At 43.0% G+C, this 20,898-nt stretch overlaps 1 protein-coding gene across 2 annotated transcripts in view; it reads left to right on the forward strand.

The window, feature by feature from the left end:
• Nucleotides 1-20,898, forward strand: part of ctdp1 (CTD (carboxy-terminal domain, RNA polymerase II, polypeptide A) phosphatase, subunit 1) — a 112,425-nt gene that overhangs the window by 13,870 nt on the left and 77,657 nt on the right. For both annotated transcript variants that reach the window (XM_079522545.1, XM_079522546.1), the window contains exons 6-11: nt 542-632; nt 2,131-2,297; nt 2,565-3,947; nt 9,262-9,403; nt 10,349-10,573; nt 17,955-18,123. In XM_079522545.1, coding sequence (XP_079378671.1) covers nt 542-632; nt 2,131-2,297; nt 2,565-3,947; nt 9,262-9,403; nt 10,349-10,573; nt 17,955-18,123 — 2,177 coding nt within the window. The remainder of the gene's footprint in view (nt 1-541; nt 633-2,130; nt 2,298-2,564; nt 3,948-9,261; nt 9,404-10,348; nt 10,574-17,954; nt 18,124-20,898) is intronic.

The following is a 20,898-nucleotide window of genomic DNA, read 5'->3' on the forward strand; positions in this document are numbered from 1 at the left end:
TAGTGTATAGAGGTCATCAGAGCCGTTGGATAACAATGGTGGAAGAATTACTCATATTTATTACTTAAATAAAGCAATACCACAATGTCGAATATACTGTTAAAAACCCTTCATTCAAAAATGTAAGGTAAAAGTTTGAAAGTATTGCCATCAAAAATATTCATTGAAGAATGGCCCATACTGGCCCATACACTGTATTATCACATTATATTTGTATTGCAACTAGTGTCACATTTTTATTTTTTCATTTAAATAATGCACTGGTAAAGGTGGGGTTGATTCTATTACTTCATGTGCTGCTGAGTAGCTTTGCTGAGTAGCGTTACAAATGTTCATTCCTGCCAAGTCAATGGGATCTAAACACAGGTTTTATTACCTTAGTAAACCCTTTCTTAAAGTCTTCATATTTTAAATCGCTAGTTTAAGTCTTCTTTCACACAGCATGATATGCGTTTTTATAAATTATGGTTGGTCAATGGTATTTATTGACCAACCATGCAGAGAAGAAATGATTAGTTTTTTTTTCTCCGTTCCATTCAAGGTTTTTTAGATAAAGAGAAGACACTCTTCTCTCATCGGATCCTGTCCAGAGACGAGTGTATCGACCCTTTCTCCAAGACGGGGAATCTTAGGTAGGCATCTAATTCAAGCCAAACATGGAATGCTAGATAATAGATATGGTGACCGCACCCATCTCGCAGGATAGTCCTGAAATTGGACCGTCTGTCCCGCACAAACTAGTGAAAGTTAGAGGAGATCTCACTGTGTGTGTGTGTGTGTGTGTGTGTGTGTGTGTGTGTGTGTGTGTGTGTGTGTGTGTGTGTGTGTGTGTGTGTGTGTGTGTGTGTGTGTGTGTGTGTGTGTGTGTTCGTTCATAATTTGAGGATGAAATCGTCTGCACATATTGCGCGCTGGCTGGAAGGTGTCATTCTGAGCTGGGATTGGCTGAGCATAGCATAACGGGTGTGCCACAGGGGACACCCGGGGGAGAGAGGGGGGCAGTAGAGAGACGGGTATGGACTAATGTTTTATTAATTTTTTAACAGAAGCCAGGAGCAGCTGTTTTTTTCCCTATTTTGTCAGTTTTCAGAGAGCGGGAAAGAAACAAAAAAAGCATATCTACAAGATCACATGTTGAACTAATTTGTTTGTAATATTCAATTAAATCTAAGTTTTTTCAAATTGATTAGAAATTGGTAATTGGTGGTCTTGGATCTGCATCATCTGACCCAAGCATCGGGTGGGCTCTATTTAAAAGTGCTCTGCAACACTAGCTACATCTATATCTAATCTATTGGCATAGCTGAGCGGATAGAGAGGCCACCTGGGAATCGTAAGGTCACTGCTTCGCCCCTGGGCCCGCCCATTCTGTGTGTCCAAGTGTCCCTGAGCAAGACACTTAACCCCCTAACTGTTCCCCGGGCACCGTATTACAGTAATGGCTCCCAACAATGCAGAAGACAAACACGTAAGCGTAAAATGTAACATCAGTGACCAATTCCTCAACAACAACTACACATATCATTTACATTCTTTGCAGTATCTACTTGTATATAATTCATTTATATTTTAGAGACTGGGCAACAATGAACAAAAAAAATGTGGTTATTATAAATTATTTGGTCCCTTTTTAGTCTCCAAAGCCATTTGTCCCATGGATATTTCCTGTCTGGACATGTCATGAATCCAAGCTGGTAGACCAGCATGGGGAATAGAGATCTCATATTGCTTCTACATACGGACAGATACAACACCTGATCTACTATGAATATTATTATATAATATTTGTTTTAGAATCTTATATTGGCCACTTTATCGGGGTGGATAATGTGGCCAATATAAGATTCTAAAACAAATATTCTTATTGTTGCTTAATCCAACCTATATATTGGCAATTCAATTGGATTTTAAATAAGAAAAGTAATGTATACAGTACATAATTTCTCATGCATCTAAAATTGGCATGTCCCTGTCATTTCCACCCATTTTGATGATGAAATAATGATTGACATTATCATCAGGGCCCATTCTAACCTGGTGATGATTCATCATCGCTGCATACTGCCACAAAGGGAACGCTGGACATATGTCAATAAAGGCCAATTGTTTTGCTACTGTTTTGGTTGACAGGAATCTTTTCCCTTGTGGGGATTCAATGGTCTGTATAATAGATGACCGAGAGGATGTGTGGAAGTTTGCACCCAACCTCATCACTGTGAAGAAATACATCTACTTCCAGGGCACAGGTGACATCAATGCTCCACCGGGGTCACGGGAAGCTCAGATGGCCAAGAAAGGTACACCACTTACATCAAACCTGTATACACAGACACAAGGTCAAACACACGCACATAGCAGCCAAACATAATGACATAATGGCACGCACGCACGCACGCACGCACGCACGCACGCACGCACGCACGCACCCATCCATCCTTTCATCCATTGTAGCTCACGATGATGAGAAGCAGGAATCATGTCTCCAACAACAGCATGTGTTGATATCAGTGTTATGTGCGAAAACAATCATGCAGCCCTTGTGATTAACCTTGATTGTGTTGCAGCTGGTGGCGCGGCAAGTCGGCCTCCAGAAGGCACGGAGGTGGCAGGGACGTCTGGAGCAGAGGAGCACAATAACGGACTCAGGAAAAAGGGGAAGGACCACAACAGTGGCGGGAAAGAGGACTGCACAACGGCGCCCTCCTCGGCTCAGGGAGTTGACAGTGGCGGGAAAGAGGACTGCACAACGGCGCCCTCCTCGGCCCAGGGAGTTGACAGTGGCGGGAAAGAGGACTGCACGGCGGCGCCCTCCTCGGCCCAGGGAGTTGACAGTGGCGGGAAAGAGGACTGCACGGCGGCGCCCTCCTCGGCCCAGGGAGTTGACAGTGGCGGGAAAGAGGACTGCACAACGGCGCCCTCCTCGGCCCAGGGAGTTGACAGTGGCGGGAAAGAGGACTGCACGACGGCGCCCTCCTCGGCCCAGAGAGTTGACAGTGGCGGGAAAGAGGACTGCACGACGGCGCCCTCCTCGGCTCAGGGAGTTGTGGTGAATGAACGGACACATCCCTCAGAGGTGGAAGAGGCCGAGAAGGCCCAGGGTAAAGGGCCAGAGACTGAGGTGGAATCGGGGACGGGGTCGAGAGAACCACAGGCGAGCACCGGATCGGATACCAAGGGAGACGAGAGCAGCAGGACGTCGGGGACAGTGGAGTCACCGGACGGAGCGAATTCCTCCCCGCAGTGCCACGAGGCCAACAACCTGGACTTTGACCTATCGAGCGACAGCGATAACGACTCGGAGAAGCCTCCTCCATCAGAGAGCAGCAGTGAGGGGAAGTCTGGCCGATGTCGCACGTCCGGGCAGGAAGGCCTGCCGCAGGAGCCCGCAGCTGAGGAAGATGGGGTAAGGGAAGGGGACAGTAAAGGAACGGGCGAGGGAAGGGAGAACAAGACGGACTTGGGCGAGCCTTCTGGAGTCGTCCTCCCAGATCCTGAGCTGGGGAACGGTTGCTCAGACAAGAGGGAGGCGGAGACCGAGTCCCAGAACAGTGAACTTTCTGGGGTAACCTTGGGTGAGGAGTCCTTGGACCAGAGTATGGAGGAGGATGAAGAGGAAGAGGAAGCTGACTGCGACCGGGACGATCACCTGATCTACCTGGAGGAAGTGCTGGCTAGGATCCACAGGGAGTACTACGGCCGCTACGTGGCCTACCTTGGGACGGAGGGTGGCGAGACGCCCGACATCCGCAAGATTGTTCCAGAGCTGAAAAGCCGGACACTGAAGGGAGCGACCATTGTGTTCAGCGGCCTGTACCCCACCAACTACCCCATGGATCGGACGCGGGAGTACTACCACGCCAAGGCGCTGGGGGCCAAGATCGGTAAAAACCTGGTGCTCGCCTCCAAAGATCCCTTTCGGACGACGCATCTCATTGCTGCCAGAGCTGGTATGTTCAGATCAATAACATGCAATTAAACGAGACCATACATTCATACACCACTGAGCACCTTTGTTTGCAGGTTTTGTTTCAGAGCGCTCCAGGGCGTCCCCAGCTACATGAGGAACAGATTAATTTCACTATTTCATTGGCTAGAAGTTAGCCAAATGAGAAACGGTATTCAGATCAGAATGTTAACCCTAGCACAAAATCCTCTCAAAATATATCAAATGATATGCATTAGGCTGCGGTGCAGACCCCCAGTCTGCACCGCAGCCTAATGCATATCAATTTGGTGGTCATTGACATTTACAGTGTTTGAGAAATAGTTCATTGCAATCAACTACATTTTAGTGGAACTATTAAACACAACCGGTGCCGCCAGCATCTTTCAAAATATAGGCACTATAGTGCCAGCAGATATGGCAGATTTTACTCTGAAAGGTCTTAAGATCATTACGGCCTGTCGGTTGAAAGTTGTGTTCAAAATCTTTTCACATCAATCCAAGGACAACGGAGGTTACCCTTGGACACAAACCTGGTGTTTCTACTTTCTATGGCCACAAACATCTCAAATGAGAGGAGCACTTAAGTGTACTATCCATTCCACAGTGAGCCATTATTAAATATAATTTAATAATGTACTAATAAGCCTATCCCACACAGTTGGGGCTTTAATGGGATACAGTAGATGACGTGATGCGATACTTAAGAGGAAACCCTATGTCAGCTTACTACTTAGTATGTCAGAGGTATAAATTCTCCAGTGGGCTTAAATCATGGCTATCATTTAAATCATAAGCCACTGACATACCTCCCTCCCTGAGTCCCTGTAAGTGTAAAGTCAGTGTGTAAAGTTGGACTTTAAACACACAGTGCTAATAAGAGACTATGGTTATGACTACAAATATTATGTATAATATCAGCGCAAGCCCCTAAAAAAACCACGTGTACCCAGCATTCAATAATTAGACGGGACACATGTCTCTGTACTAGAGACTGAAGCAGTGTTACTTTTGACATACAACTTTTCTTATTTCAGTTTGGGCAACTTCACAGAATTATAACATACATATTCATTACAACTGCTTTTTTATTTTATTTTTTTCTCCCACACAACCTCTGCTGTTTCACACTTTCATAGAGAATAAGTAAGTAAAGAAATGAAAACAACAGAGCGTCAACAACAATGGAAAGTGAACAAGGAACGATAATGAGAGCTTTACTGAATAGATACACATGACTGGGGACAAAGGCAAGCATATGAAAGCACCGGAAGGTCTGGGGAGAAGTGTATTTGGTGAATTGTTACTCAAGATTCCAATATCTACTACCTCATTAGTAAAGGCATTATAGGACTATCTTTTACTAAATATGTTTGGTTGAAGCCTCAGGGCATATATAATTTGTTCCATCTGGTAAATGTCCCATATTTGTTTCCACCCACATACTATACGTTGGTGGTCCTGGTTTTAGCCATTTAATTGTGACATAAAACTGCTTTTTGAGGAGCCCGCAGCAAAGTCACGTTTGGGAATCAAACCTGTGACATTAGAGCCTATATGGTATGTCGTATGTGCCTTAACCACTAGGCCATATATTGGCACAATGATTGGCACAGTGCTTTAACCTTTAAACAATAACCTTTTTGTTTTAACCAAAAATATATCGCCCTACCTTTAATCGCAAGTAAAGTAAAATGTCATGAATATGCCACTGGTCCATACAAGGTAGGAGAGCAGAAAATCAGCCCACGCCTGTGCTGGTCCTCGTCCAGTGTACCATCTCAAAACAAGCTCTGGAAGTGGCGCTGTTGCCTGGGTGCCAGACTCAGCAGTACTTGGTAATCAACCAAGCTCGCACGTCAGAAGGGAAAAGATAATCAGCCTTGGAGTGCTCAGGGTAAAATCGGCAGCAGTCCACTTAGGTGGCAAAGAATTGTTGGAAAATGGCTGTTGCACTGTGCCTAGCTGTCAGAGCACGTGACAGACGTAGCAGGCCCACTTCACATGGGGACAAATATTATTTCATTACAGCTTTTTGGCCAAGGGAGTTGGACTGCTCTATATGCTTGTATCTAAGTATAATGTGTCCCCTTTACCATTTTTTAAACCACATTTTATTTATTTTGGTCAAAAATGACAAATTGCCAATCTACAATCTCATAACACACCACAAGCTGTGATTGCCACAATTTGTGGAGGGGGAAAACAACATTTTTTTTAATGAGCTTTAAGTTTGTGGCCTATAATGACATGCCCATATTGTCACAATGTCACCTAGTGGTTGAGATTCTTGACCTCTTGTGGTACCACTACCTACAGCTGCTCTGTAGGCGTCTGTCTGGACTCTGGAGCACCGGCAGCTGACGCCACAGTGTCGGAGAGAAATGGAAGTGAAATGCACTAGCAGAACATCTGTTGGCACGCATGGCTAGACTAGGTAAACACAATACAGTGCGACTAAACATTGCCTCGAGGGAAATGAAGCGTTACACAGTCCTGTCCTTGTGGACTATTGGCATGATATTATCTATACAGGGAAAGTGTCAGAAACATTCACTCTTGTATTTGACAATTGAGACTAGGTCTGCGTGTAATGTAGGCTGTATTTCTTTAGATAGTCTGTGGTTACAGTAGGCCTGTGCCACAGTTATTAGTACATAATCATCTAATCTGAATTATTTTAGATAATCACAATTATTTTGCTTTTCGTTTTCCAAAAATAGCAGAAGCTTGCGTTATGATGTGTTGTAAGCTTGTAGATCAGCAATTTCCGCTTTATATTTTTTAAGTATAAAATTGTTAAATGTGTACAGTATATGTCAGTAGTTTCTTTGTATATCAGTTATTCGTCTTATCTGCCCTGTCCAAGTTTTGCAAAGCCTAAATGGTGAACAGAAATTAAATTGTATTCATATGTATGACAATATATTGTCAATTGTAATCATGATAACCCCTTGTGTGGTGAAAGGAAATTGATTTCCGTCTTGATTAGATAAATATGTGATGTGTGGTAGTCCATTTGTTACAAAATGTCTCACCGTGTCAAAGATAATGGATGTTGATTAGACCAGATGGCCACATTTAAACCACTGTGAAGCTGCGCTACCCTACTGGCCAAAGCTGAAACTGCAGGCGGGTGAAATACATGCACGTCATTGCACGAGCAAAAGAGCACGCAGCTGGGGTTTAACACAGAGTGCTCGTTCGTGAATCGATTCTGCCACGTTCAGGCGACTTAGCACGCATTTGCCAAATAAAAATAATAATAAAGCGGAAGTTGAGCGTTCTTCTGTGGGCTTCAAACGCCAGTGAACAACTTTCTTTGAAATGAATAGCTGCGGGCGGTTTTGATGTCATAGGCCAAAGAAGCAATGTAAGAGAGTAGCACATTTATAATTAAGAATAAACTTTTATATTATGAAAGTGCTATTGCATAATTTTGCTGTAGACAGTTCAGGGCTTAAAGTTCTCAGTCCTGGGGACGGATTTCAGTCCTGAGGATTTCATAGGGGTCATTTAATGAGATCAGTGCAGCTTTGCGAAAAATCATTTTCAGTCTTGGGATTTTGTTTGGCTTTAAGCCCTGGCAGTAAGTGCATACTGTGTACTATGCTCACTCAGACACACACACACACACACACACACACACACACACACGGCTGCTCTGAGAAGCTTGTCTGTAACTGATGGTGAAATTACTTGTGGAGGTGGGTGTTCTCATTCGTAGCACATCACTGGGTTAATTAAAACAATTTTAATTGACTAAGCTTTCAACTAACCACTTTGCAGCCTTTAACACTATGCATGAGTGACAGGGAGTCAAATACCTCATTAACATCTGCTATTAAGTTGCATCCTCAGCAGCCCTGGATGTATGAAATTCAGGTGTATTTGCACACAAGAGCCATTGAATATCAAATCATCCAATTCACCTACTTTACATATGTTACAGGATGTGTGGACACGACTATGTCCTTTTTAATTATATAAAACGCGATGGCTAAAGTTTGTTCTAACCTGGAGTGCTGCGGGTTGTCTGCTTCGGCAGTACAACAGTAATCATCCATCAGTAATGGATGATTTCACATCCCGGTTTTGGGGGGAAATGAAAAGCTGGGCGTTGCCCAGCTTTTCAGAGTAAAATCTGCCTCATCTGCTTGAAATGAAAGATTTGCCAAGGACATACAGTAATCGGTGTTCATTTGTTGACTAAGACTAAAAACGAAATGTAAGACTAAATAAGAATTTTCTCTCGATGAACACTGGCCATAATGCCTTACCACAAAATGCTACTTGCAGGCAGCAAATGCTGATGTTTTTGATCCTCGTCAACAACTCAAAAATCATAGTTCTGAATTGGTGTAGCTGCTGTTTTCTACACAATCACATGGTCAACCTCACTTGTTTGGATGTGAGCAACTTTTAGCTGAACCACGAAAAATCCCATTTCACATCTTGACACCAACCAACCAAGCAGCTAATCTGAAGAAATCATCCAGCCAATTGTTGAACAAGTGTTTGATTATAGGGTTAATGAGGTACTGCACGCAGGACATGCAATTTGTCTCAAACGTCAATAATCCTTATTCAAGCAGATAATAATACTCCCCATGCTTTAAGGAGCCAATAATGCATCTCTGCCTCTTGAAGTTCTCTTTTTAGATCGAAATACCAAAGACCATTTAAAGAATATTCTTTAAACAGTTAAACCAGGGTCGTCTCTGTACATGGTCCGCAGTCTTTTCCCCTCTACTACACATTTTGTTGCCAAAAATAGCCGATCTACAGTTGAAGGCCATCGATATTGTCCTTTTCTTTTTGCTGAGGTTTGCGTGATCTGCGCAAAAGGACAGTTAACCCAATTTGGGCGGGAACCCCTTTTGGTGTTTTAAACATGTTATAATTTAGCTATTGAAAAATAGCAGATCTACAAGCTCGTAGCGCGCCACTCGGTGGCGCGCTACGAGCTTGTAGGTCTGCTATTTTTGAAAAATCGTGAAAGGATTTTTTCAGGATTTAGAAGGATTTTTAAAAGTTTTGAGGTCAGGCCTAAATGGGTCAAATGATAAGGGACACTATCGGTGGCACCCAACTGTACATGGCCCGTTGTGAGCATGAAAATAAAACCATTTTCAGCTAATGTTCCCCCCAGAAAAGGGGTTGGCAGAGCAGTTCAAGTGGTTAACGTGTTGATATGTCGTAGTCAATTTAACTTTTATTTATGTTTTTCTCTTCCATTGATAGGCCCACAGTATGTCTGTGTTGGAAAATAACAATGTCCTCTCTGTTTATTTTATTGTTCTCGTTGCTGTCACCAGGCACTGAAAAGGTCCGTCAGGCACAAGGCTGTAAGCACCTCCACGTGGTCAGTCCTGATTGGCTGTGGAGCTGTCTGGAACGGTGGGAAAAGGTCGAGGAGCAGCTGTACCCACTAAAAGAGGACTACTCCAAAACGCCACGGTAATGACACTGATTGCCCTAATATTATGTTGAAATATTGTCTCCACCAGGCCGAAGGCATGGGGAGAGTATGTTTTGCACTCTGTCTGTCCGTCCGTCTATGTACAGCTAATCTCCACCACCGTTGGCCCGGACAATGCCAAACTGTGCACACACACACTCCCTGGATGCCAAAGACGAACCTCTGCCCCAATTTTTCCACAACGGCCTGTTATAGCGCCACCATGAGGCCCATTATTGAAAAACATTTATTTTTATTACTCGCACGCATTTTATTTATCACGCAAATCGGCATACCATACACTATCTCTATTGTCGTGATCAAAACGGACCTGTCCACTTCCCCATATTCCATCCCCATTGGCTAAGATTACCTTCCAAAGTTTGCAGGATTTGAACAGTTTTGAACAAAATGCCTCAAATCATGAACACAGCGTGCGATTTCCATGAAATTATGCACACACATTCCCACTAGGCAGAGGAAGGAATGCCACTTAAAAACATTCAAATCAGCCTCATGGTAACGCTATAACAGGCCAATTCATGTTCTTAACTACAACTGCACCGATCTGTGTACAACTTTGTATGCATACTATAAACATTCTGAGTACACGTGTTATATATATTTTTTTATTGCCCTGTTATACAACCACCGCACCAGATGACATATTATAATGCAAAAAAAAACACGTGTTTATAATTATATTACTGCTACACTGCTGTGGAGACCTGTGCCCCGAGAGGCACTTTTTCTAGTTTTAATTATTATTGCCCTCAGGGCGTCTTACTGGTTATATTACTTATTATATTGCTATAATTGAAGTGATGCATGGGCTTTAGTTATTCTCACTTTTTTTTTTCTTTGATAAAAGCAGGTTTGTAGAATTATAAAAATAAAATTAAACTTGTGTGTGTGTGTGTGTGTGTGTGTGTGTGTGTTTACAGGAGCAACAGCCCAGCCTCATTACCTGATATTCAGGGCGGCTTCCCTAATCCCATGCTCCACTCGGCTCTCATCCATCACAAAGCTCAGCCTCCGGCACCAGAGGTGCGGACATATGACAAAAACACCGGGAAGCTGATCCGGAGGGGTCCACACGCCTCACGGCCACCGTGCTTCCTCCCAACGCCAGGGTCACTCTCTGATCATAGGGAGCAAGCTTCTCTCAGGTACTATGTGCACCGAATTGATGACTTAGTTCCGCTGTTTTCACTCTGGATTCATGGAAGAATCTTTCCTTTGCGGCATGCGCGTAAAAAAGGAGTGTTGGTTACGTTGTTTGTATATCATTACAGTGTGTTTAGTACTCACCTCAAATTTGCTTTTACAGTAAGTAAGCCTGAAGATCCACTGGAAATGGGGAAGCACATTATACCTTGGTGTCCCTATTTTGGGCATGGACATTATAGGCGAAATCTTCACATTTGTTTTCAGGTTTTGCACATAATCTCAAGCTCGCGATCGGACACTGTGAGTTTGCAGATCCAGTCGGCTATTTAAAAATAAAAATGGGGTTGAATTGGTTAAAGGTATATTCAGTGATTTCACTTAATTCAAATATCACTTATTTTTTCTTATTTTTTGGATAATCCTCCCTACTATAAAGTGTGCTGACCATATAAGGAGTTCCTCCCTGTCCCCAGTGAGCCCCTGGGGTCAAAAAACCCTAGTTTCGGTTTGGGCTTTGGGTGGCAAAGCCTTCATCCAATCAGGATGAGAGGGGCCTTCCTCCAATCATGATCGAGTGGGGCGGGCCTTGGTGCACATGCTGTTGGTCTGTTGTACTTCCCCCACTGTAGAGCGTGTGCATGTGCACATCTTGTTACCGGGTGGACCGGGTATTTTTCCAAATCACCCAAATCACTGAATGCTCCTTTAACTCGGACAAAGAAACTGCACAGATGTGTAGATTGAGTACTTAGTTTTCAATCAGGTGGCAGGGACAACCAGCAGAACAAATTGTATTTAGATGGATTCCACTGATTCATATAATGTATTGAATTTATGAGAGCATTGCCATTGAAAGTGAAATTGCTTCATCGGGTCAACCATCTCAGGGTGCCAGGGGGCTCGCATGTACTTTGGTGGTAGGTTTGCTGTGTGTGCCTTTTTTTTCTACGGTAGCTAAATTAGGTTTTCTTGTTCGATTCGTCTCTACCTGAATATTAGGCTGTAAATAACGGCACACCATTAAAAAGGAATCAGTGCTGTATGTCATGAAACAGCTGATGAAGGCAGCATTTGCGTTATGTTGAGAGAGGGAGAGAGGGAGAGAGGGAGATGGAAATCCCCCCTCCGCCAGACAAAGCTACTGTGAACACTGAACATGTAATAATGCTTAAGTATAACCACACATTTCAAGTGAGTTTAGCCGGCATTGTAAGGTTGGGCGGTCTCCACATTTTTAAACCATGTTTATGCCCCCCCCCCCCCCCCAAAAAAAAGAAATGCGGTACTCAGTTTTACTGTCTAATTCATCTTAATGTGGCCAGCTGCCACATTATTGGTCGAGATGACAGCTATAACATTGTAATCAGAGACTGCTATTTCAGTCTATCGCTACAAGACGGCCGCTTTCCCTATTGTAAAGTATTGTCATGTTTTGTCTTTTGCCCATGTGGGCTTCCGTAGCCACTGTTTAGAATCAAGATTGTTCCTCTATGCCTGCCGTAGTGATGTGACTCTGTTCATTTTATGTCTAGCCTTGGGACAGTCAACCTCGCACTACATGTGTGTTACAACCGAATGTACGTTATCATAGGACGGGGCCGTGCGCCGAAAATAGCAGATCTACAAGCTTACAACTAGAGCCTGACCGATGCCATATTTTTGGGTCCGATTTTGATTTTTGAGACCTACACCACCGATGCCGATACGATGCCGATGTTTTGGACCCGAGATATACTTCTCCAGTAAGCGGTGCAGAACCGAAAAAGTGATATACTTCTCCAGTACAGCGGTGCAGGACCGAGAGAGTGATATGTGCAGGATGGACTAAATACTTTCCCCCCTCCTGTATAAACATCGGGACATCGGATTAAATAAACACTGATGTCCGATGTCGGGCATCTGCACCCAAAATGACCGATACATCGGTGCGACCGACGGATCGGTCGGGCTCTACTTACGTGTCACGAGCGATGCACTCTAAGCTTGTAGATGTGGTGTTTTCTCCACGCATTTTCATTTTCTAGCGCGATCGCTAGTTTTAGACTCAGTCTTCAGCTGTTATTAACCATTCTCTACTGCTTCCGTAAACAATACATCACATGCACCCAATGCACACGGTGACACGGTTTGGCCGACGATACCGTCAAGATTTCATAAAACCGCATTAAACCGTATAAACCACACAACCCTACTGCATTGTAGCCCTGGACTCAGCTCACCTCCAAGAGACGCCTCACTCTAGTCACTAGAGTGAGAATTTAAAGATAACTGAAGACTAGTACAGTTGGGTGCCACCGATATTGTCCCTTATCATTTGACCCATTTAGGCCTGACCTCAACATTTTAAAAAATCCTTCTAAATCCTCCAGTTTTGTGAAATAAATATTTTCACGATTTAAAAAAAATAGCAGACCTACAAGCTCGTAGCGCGCCACTCGGTGGCGCGCTATGAGCTTGTAGATCACGCAGATCACGCAGATCACGCAAACCTCAGCAAAAAGAAAAGGACAATATCGATGGCCTCCAACTGTAACACTAGTAGTGTTACTAGTCTTCAGTTACCTTTTAAATTCAGTCACTAATTCAGTTATCTTTCAATTCAATCACTCTTATAGGGGGTTAACCACATGAACCCATGTGGTTCATGTGGCATAGCATCCATATTTTGGGTGACCATTTGCCGAAATCTTGTCGATCCAAAAGCTCTAGATCTATTTTCTGCGAGATGCAAGAGATTTGGTATAGTGAGAACAACTGGCAGAGATGGGAAAAGTAGTCACATTCTTTACTAATTAGAAATATAGTTAAGGCTCTGAAATGTACTTGAAGAGTTAAAGTAAAAAAGTATTTTAACCGGGTGGTTATGTGCAAAGCCAGCTGTAACCTTACGTCATATAATTTGAAGGCTATTAAAGGTGATATAGGCAAGTTTTCAGCCAAAATTTTAAATATATATAAATGTATTTTGTTGGCCTTTTCTCCCTCTATCTTTCCCTATATTATGATGCTGAGGTGTTCTCCTGCAACAGCACACTCCCCCTTTGCCCCCCTCTGGCTGAATGCACTGTTTATATCCACTACAGTTTACTATACGGGACGTCGGGGGGGATTTAAACTTTTAGCCAATTGCAGCGCGAGGCTGTGACGGTGTGTTCAACCCAGCAGTATTATAATGAAAACGCGATGCGATTTCAATTGCAATGTATAATATTATCCCCATATCTTAGTTTCACTAACATTGTTCATGTGAAATAGTATGTTTATGATTTAATATGTAAGCCTATTGAAATTATGAGAATCGCTATGTATAGTGCATGGTTGGGTGGTGTGAGACTAGTGAACAACAACACCAGCAGCAAGCACCCCTCAGAACTCGGAGGATCCTTATAGTTACAGAACGACTCGGACCCCAATAAAATTTCCTGGTTAGGCCTACATCAATATCGTTCATGTGGAGTGGGTTGTATGTGCTTATTTGTTGAAATGGTGGAAGTGGAAGTGAGTAATAGTATCATTTCACCAGCCACCACCGCGGCGACTGCCTGCCTGCCGGCCGGCTTGAAGCGTGCATTCAACCCGTACGTGTTCGCCAGCGGTGACAGGCTAGCCGTCGCGGATCATCATAGCGATTTTTCTTCATTGCAATGAATAACCGTGGACAGAGTAGTTCACATGAACGATGCTGTAGTGGCTGGGGCATTTGAGGGGCAATATGTTTTATATGCACGATTACAAATAAAAGTTGAGAGCCAGTGAGTCTCCTCGATCCTCCGCTACTTCCTCATTTGAGGGACTAGTCGTGTCAGTCGTGTGATATTGCGATTATGCTACAGTTACCCTTAAAAAAACATGTCAACTCAATGTCATTGTTGTAACTAAGATATCGATAGAAATTCATAATTTTTTAATGTCATATTTAGCCATACGAGCGCAATATCCATAGCGTCCCTCCCAGCAGCAACAACAATCCCATAGCCTGAAGTGACCTGGCTCAGCCAATAGAATGAGGGGGGGAGGGGGGTGGAGCTAGATTTGCATTTGTTTGGATACACTCACGCACTTCTGTGTACAAACACTGGAAACTTGTCTATACCACCTTTAAACAGATACACGTCTTAAAACTGGCCCAAACTGTGATGTGACGAATCATGCAAGTAGACCCACTTTAAACATCCACACCAGCCACACGTCTTAAAGGGATTGTGACATAAAAAAGGATTTCTTTGTAATTTTTCCTATTATTTTTAGGTTTTCTGAGCTCAATTGCACCAAAACACTTTTAACATTCAGTAGATTTTCTGTGGTCTGGGAGTTTCTGGCTCAAAACAAGTGCTCTGATTTTCCTCTGGAGTGTGATGTAAGAGCCAGAAAATCCCATGTATGACAATGGGATTTGCCAGCAGGCATCACAGACAGCGGAAATCCCAGACCACAGAAAATCCACTGAATGTTCAAAGTTCAGGTTGTTTTGGTGTACCTAAAAGAAAAACGAAAAATACATAAAGTAATGTCATGAAACCTTTAAAACTGGCCCAGAATTGGTTTCCAAACAGTGATGTGATGAATCATGCAAGTAGACCCACCTCTTCTAAAACACGCCAACATATTTGGCTCTCCAAGTACCACCATTATAATTTATGACTTTAAAATTCAGTAGCGTAGACCTATCACATCGTATTCCAGCTATACTTTACATGAACCGGTAACTCAGGGGATAAATGTATTCCTAATAAGAATGTAATTTTCACAGTACATTATGGTAATGGTACCACTAAAACTGGCACTTTAACTCTTGCAATTCACCCACAAACAGAAAAGTCAAGAGATAAGATTTACAACTGTATTTAATTATATTTATTTAAAACACAGCAAGTGAGATACAGTATTAGTCTCACACACGCGCGCACACATGCGCGCACACACACACAAACACACACACACGATTTTAGTCGTTGTCATGAATTAAAATAAAGTAACTAGCCTGTTTTGAAAATAAAGTAGTAAAATGTACAGATACTTGTGTTAATCCATTGAGACCTGGAACGCATCCATGTCACGTTAGCGTTTAACCACATTAACCATTAACCCATTTTGGGCGGGAACCCCTTTTGGTGTTTTAAACATTATGTTATAATTTAGCTATTGAAAAATAGCAGATCTACAAGCTCATAGCGCGCCACCGAGTGGCGCGCTATGAACTTGTAGGTCTGCTATTTTTGAAAAATCGTTAAAATGTGCCTCAAATCTTTCTGAAAATTGTCATGATTTAGAAAACATTTTTATTTTATTTCGACGTCAGGCCTGAATGGGTTAAAATGTAACGAGGGGGTTGAACCAGCTGTGCCCGCCAGCTACGGCTCACACTGTGTTTGTTTTTCTCCCCCTGCAAGTGAGTTGCCAAAAAGAAGCTTGAAGTTCAAACGACTCATTGTTTTTTGTCTTGTTTCGGCGTCATGATGATAATAAAATATCAGTACTTTCCCGCTTGCTGTTTCCCCAAAGACTCTGTCATGCAACAGTAGGAATGATGCGTGGAGGAAAACTAATTAATTCAGAGGAAGAAGTCATTCGGCTATATTTATTTTATGTAAAAAAAAAATGTATTGACTATTAATCATTTCAAATGAATCCTCGCAGTCTGGATTCCTGCCAGCAAAGTGCAATAGTTGAATTTGTGGCAATACGTATACACTAACAGCTTCTAGCTATTTATGCACAAAAAAAACCATGCTAATCAATTCAAAGTTTTCCCTGAAAGTTGATGACTTTCAATTAAGTTCTTTCTAAGATGACTTTTTACACAGTGGAGTTTCCAACCAGTCACGTGAACCTGAATTAATTCAATTATAGAGCTAAGGCCCCCTTAACCCATTCAGGCCTGACGTCGAAATTTAAAAAAAAAAAAAGTTTTCTAAATCATGACAATTTTCGGAAAGATTTGATGATTTTAATGATTTAAAAAAAATAGCAGACCTACAAGTTCATAGCGCGCCACTCGGTGGCGCGCTATGAGCTTGTAGATCTGCTATTTTTCAATAGCTAAATTATAACAATGTTTAAAACACCAAAACGGGTTCCCGCCCCAAAATGGGTTAATGGTTAATGTGGTTAAACGCTAACGTGACATGGATGCGTTCCAGGTCTCAATGGGTTAACTGAGAGAAATTGAAGCATGGACACCCACCATACTGTATAAACTCTTCAAAACAATGAGTCATCTTTACAACGAGGTATAACTTGTAAGGAGCATGCACTTTTGGAATAAGCAACACAGCTAAACTTGTGAGTAGTGCCCCCCAATATGCTTCTATTGGTTGAATAGAGGAAGGGAGCGCTGCCGTGGTCCTTTGTTTGTTGAACTGAATACAGGTGCTCGTTGGCGAGGTTAAATCATAACAATAAAGAAGAGGATCCAAGGCACTCTGTTCCAGTGACGTGAAGAAAAGCATTATTTGGCAAAGAACGTTACAAAAAAGAGGACCAACGCGTTTTGGCACTCAGCCTTCGTCAGGGTCCCATACTTCTATTGGTATTGACATAATCAGTCTACCATTGTGCAAATCTTGCCTGTAAATCTCTGGAAGAAAGACTTTTGTTCCTCACTTTGTGGAATGGCTTTGACTTCACAGGGCCTCTCTCTCAGAACTTGGTCCTAAGTTTGGAAATGGTACCAGGGCTGACACCAATTAAAGGGGCATTCCACTCATTTTCAACATTTTACTAGGTCATTAATGTACCTTAGAGCTGTTGTGTGAAAATAATAAAAAAGTTCCTCCATTCTGTGTTTCCTAGAACTAGAGGTCTGAAAAAAATCATTAACATGGTGAAACACATCTTGATGATGTCATCAAGATATGTTTCACCATGTTAATGATTTTTTTCATAATTACAGTTCAAGGAAACACAAAATGGGAGGACTTTTTTATTATTTCCACACAACAGCTCTAAGGTATATTAATGACATAGTCAAATGTTGAAAATGGGTGGTTTTCCCCTTTAATACTGCCACACTACGTACCCCCCTTTCCGTTATGCCAATTTCTGTGTTGTCACTGCTGTTTTATCGTACTGCCTCATCTACCAGTGAGGAGCCCTCACTGGGAGGTCGTAGAGCCTTCATCCTACATCTTACTCCTCCCACCCAACACTCCCTGTTGACAACTGCCGCCCCAGCCCATAGGATTACGTGCAGTGACAATTTTCACCCGCCTTCGCCCAGCTTCCCGCCCTTGAACACGGACCAGTTGTGTTTGTGTTAACCCTCTCTATGTGAACCCACAACCTTCGGTTGTTACCACTGCGCCACAAGTGCCCCTAAACATTGATTTTGATATCATAGTACCTTTTTTAAAAGCGTGAATATGTCTGTGTTCCTCAAAGGGAACCTCAAAGGGAAACTCAAAAGGAGGGCGCACAGGACGAGACGGAAGAGCCCGGCCAAGATGATGAGCAGCCAGGACCCTCACGCAGGCAACGACAGCCCAGCATGTCGGAAACCATGCCCCTTTACACACTCTGCAAAGAGGATCTGGACAGCATGGATAGAGAGGTAAGAGACACCACCTGTTATCACCACTATTATCATCAAACACAATACACTTGTTCATATTAGTGGCCAAACGCATTTTGGATCCTATGACAGATTTTTGCCACCTGAAGGACTTCCATCAGGTGAAGGTGGACTTCGGCTTCATGGGTGAAATGTTTGCATATAAGGTTTTTATAATCTAAAAAAATATATACAAACGAAACGTGCCCTTTGGTTATTCGATTAACCCATTTAGGCCTGACCTCAAAATTAAAAAAAAATCTTCTAAATCTGAAATAAATATTTTCACGATTTTTCAAAAATAGATCTACAAGCTCGTAGTGCGCCACTCGGTGGCGCACTATGAGCTTGTAAATCTGCTATTTTTCAATAGCTAAATTATAACATAATGTTTAAAACACCAAAAGGGGTTCCCGCCCAAAATGGGTTAATTGACAAAAGTAATCGATAAAATAATCCCTAGGAAGATAATCGATAGTTGCAGCGCTAATCACGAGGAGGAACATCGTAGAGGACAACCCCACACCGACATCACCTCCAGCTTCCTGGAGGGGTCACAGCATGTGCAGCTCTCTGGAACATGCATGTGATGCTCAGGGCTGGCAGTGTAGGAGTGCTTGGCAGTCGTTTCTGGCTGACAGGAGATTATTCACATGTACAAACAGAAGGAAAAGCACCAGACCAGTGCATCTGTTCATCCTTTAGTCTCTCACATCCTGTGGCATCCATTTTGGTACTCAAATCCCTCTCCTATGCCATCATTTCAGCTCCATCTACACTCCATATTCTCATCCTGCATATGCTCTTTGTTACTCATGGGCAGGTGAAGTGAGCACTTTGAGGTCTGCTCAATGGAGTTTGATAATGCATGGGCATATGGAGGAAAATTGCAGGTCCTCTCAGTAGGTATTACTCGTATTGAGCTCAATAGAAGAGCTTGTTGCGTGTCCACATGTGACACATGACAAGCGTTTTCAGTTCATGACACCAGTGATGCTGGGTCTTCTTTTGAAAAGGATATTGTTGATTTAATCATTTGTTTGTTGTTGGAGAAGGTAAAGCATCTTATCAAACCGTTGCAAGAAAATCCTATTGCGTCGGATGATGAAAGGTAAATTGCCTTTGTGATAGAAATCGAATCTGTCCTTTCGTCCCAGTCTTATTTCACACCTCACCTACCTTTTATTACTGACATGCACATCGTACCGGCTCATCTGTGATCGCCTCCGCTATGAAATCTCCTTGGCGTGCTCACTTTTAACCTTGACATCCACCAGAGGTCACAGACCTTTCTTGTAAACGGTATAATGTCTGGAGGTTTTGATCGAATGCTGCGGATTATCAGGATGATTGGTCACGCTTTGAATGATGTAGCCGTTCCTGTTCTCGGGGTGCTAAACCCCCCCCCTGGCATTATTATTAGTTTAGTTGGACATTGACGTTGTGTACGTTGCTGTAGCCGTGGGGGACAGTGAGACAGTGCTGTGCCATGCATTTCTGTAAAAATACCCCCCCCCCCCCCCCCCCCCCCCTTCTCTTTGTGTTCGTGGGAAAGAAGAAAGCTTGCAGCGTTGCATAGCCTCTTAAATAAGCACTGACCTAGAAATACTGGCAAAGCTGCCAGCTATTTTGGGGGCAACAGCGGCTAAGAAATAGATCAGCCGCCTGGGAATCGGAAGGTTCCTTGTTCGAGCCCTATAGACTACTTCTGGCTTGGTGTCAAAGTGTCCTTGAGCAAGATACTTGACCCGGGCCGTAACTGCTCTTGATGGGCGGGTTACTTACTTGGTGCCCTCCCTGTATGGTTTCCTCTGCCATCTGTGTGAATGTAATGCACATTGAAAGACACTTTCAATAAAGGCACTATATGCACCAGCTACCATTTCCTACATTTCCCCTGCTTCTGCGTAACATGCCATGTGTCTATGCATTTTCCCCCACACGTATGAAATCCAGCATGAATATATCCGACTGATACTGCCATCACATATAAGATAGAAAATGACATTGACTGCATTTAATGGTCCATAACACATCTCATTTTCAATGCCATTCATCACTGTTGTTATAAGCTTTTGATAATCCACAGATCAATTTGTTATTTTATTTTAGCCACACATAGTCATCAAATGTGTGATTGTCCCATCTCAGTGATCGCCCTAAATGCAATTCCACCCCGCGCAGCTCGATTTCTCCTTCATAGAACTATTACAGCGGCACGGAACATCTTCAAAAGATTGCTCCCCCGTTTGTGCACGTTAACCCATTTTGGGCGGGAACCCCTTTTGGTGTTGGCATTATGTTATGCTTTAGCTATTGAAAAATAGCAGATCTACAAGCTCATAGCGCGCCACCGAGTGGCGCGCTACGAGCTTGTAGGTCTGCTATTTTTGAAGAATCGTGAAAAGTGACATGAAAGTGTTTGAGAACGACTGACATAGAAAAACATAGCTTTTTCAAGAAAACAGTCAGGATTTAGAAGACATTTGCAGAATCGTTCCCAGGTCAAAATGGGTTAAGACGTCGTCACAGCTTCTGCGGGAAGCTAGATGGAAATGGTTTCCGTTATTAATCTGGAAATGGTACATTATGTCTGCAGCAGGGTAGGGCCTTGGGTACGATTGTACAGTATGTGTGGTTGTGGGTAGTGTTGCACCGTGAATCAGCACTGACAAAGTACTACACATAAACCAGTCTGCTCTGAAGAAGGCTACTGCCGAAACGCATCGGTGTTCTCAAATAAACATGAGAAATTACATCTGAGCCATCTTTTAT

Source organism: Electrona antarctica (assembly GCF_951216825.1).
Source record: "Electrona antarctica genome assembly, chromosome: 15".
NCBI lineage: Eukaryota > Metazoa > Chordata > Actinopteri > Myctophiformes > Myctophidae > Electrona > Electrona antarctica.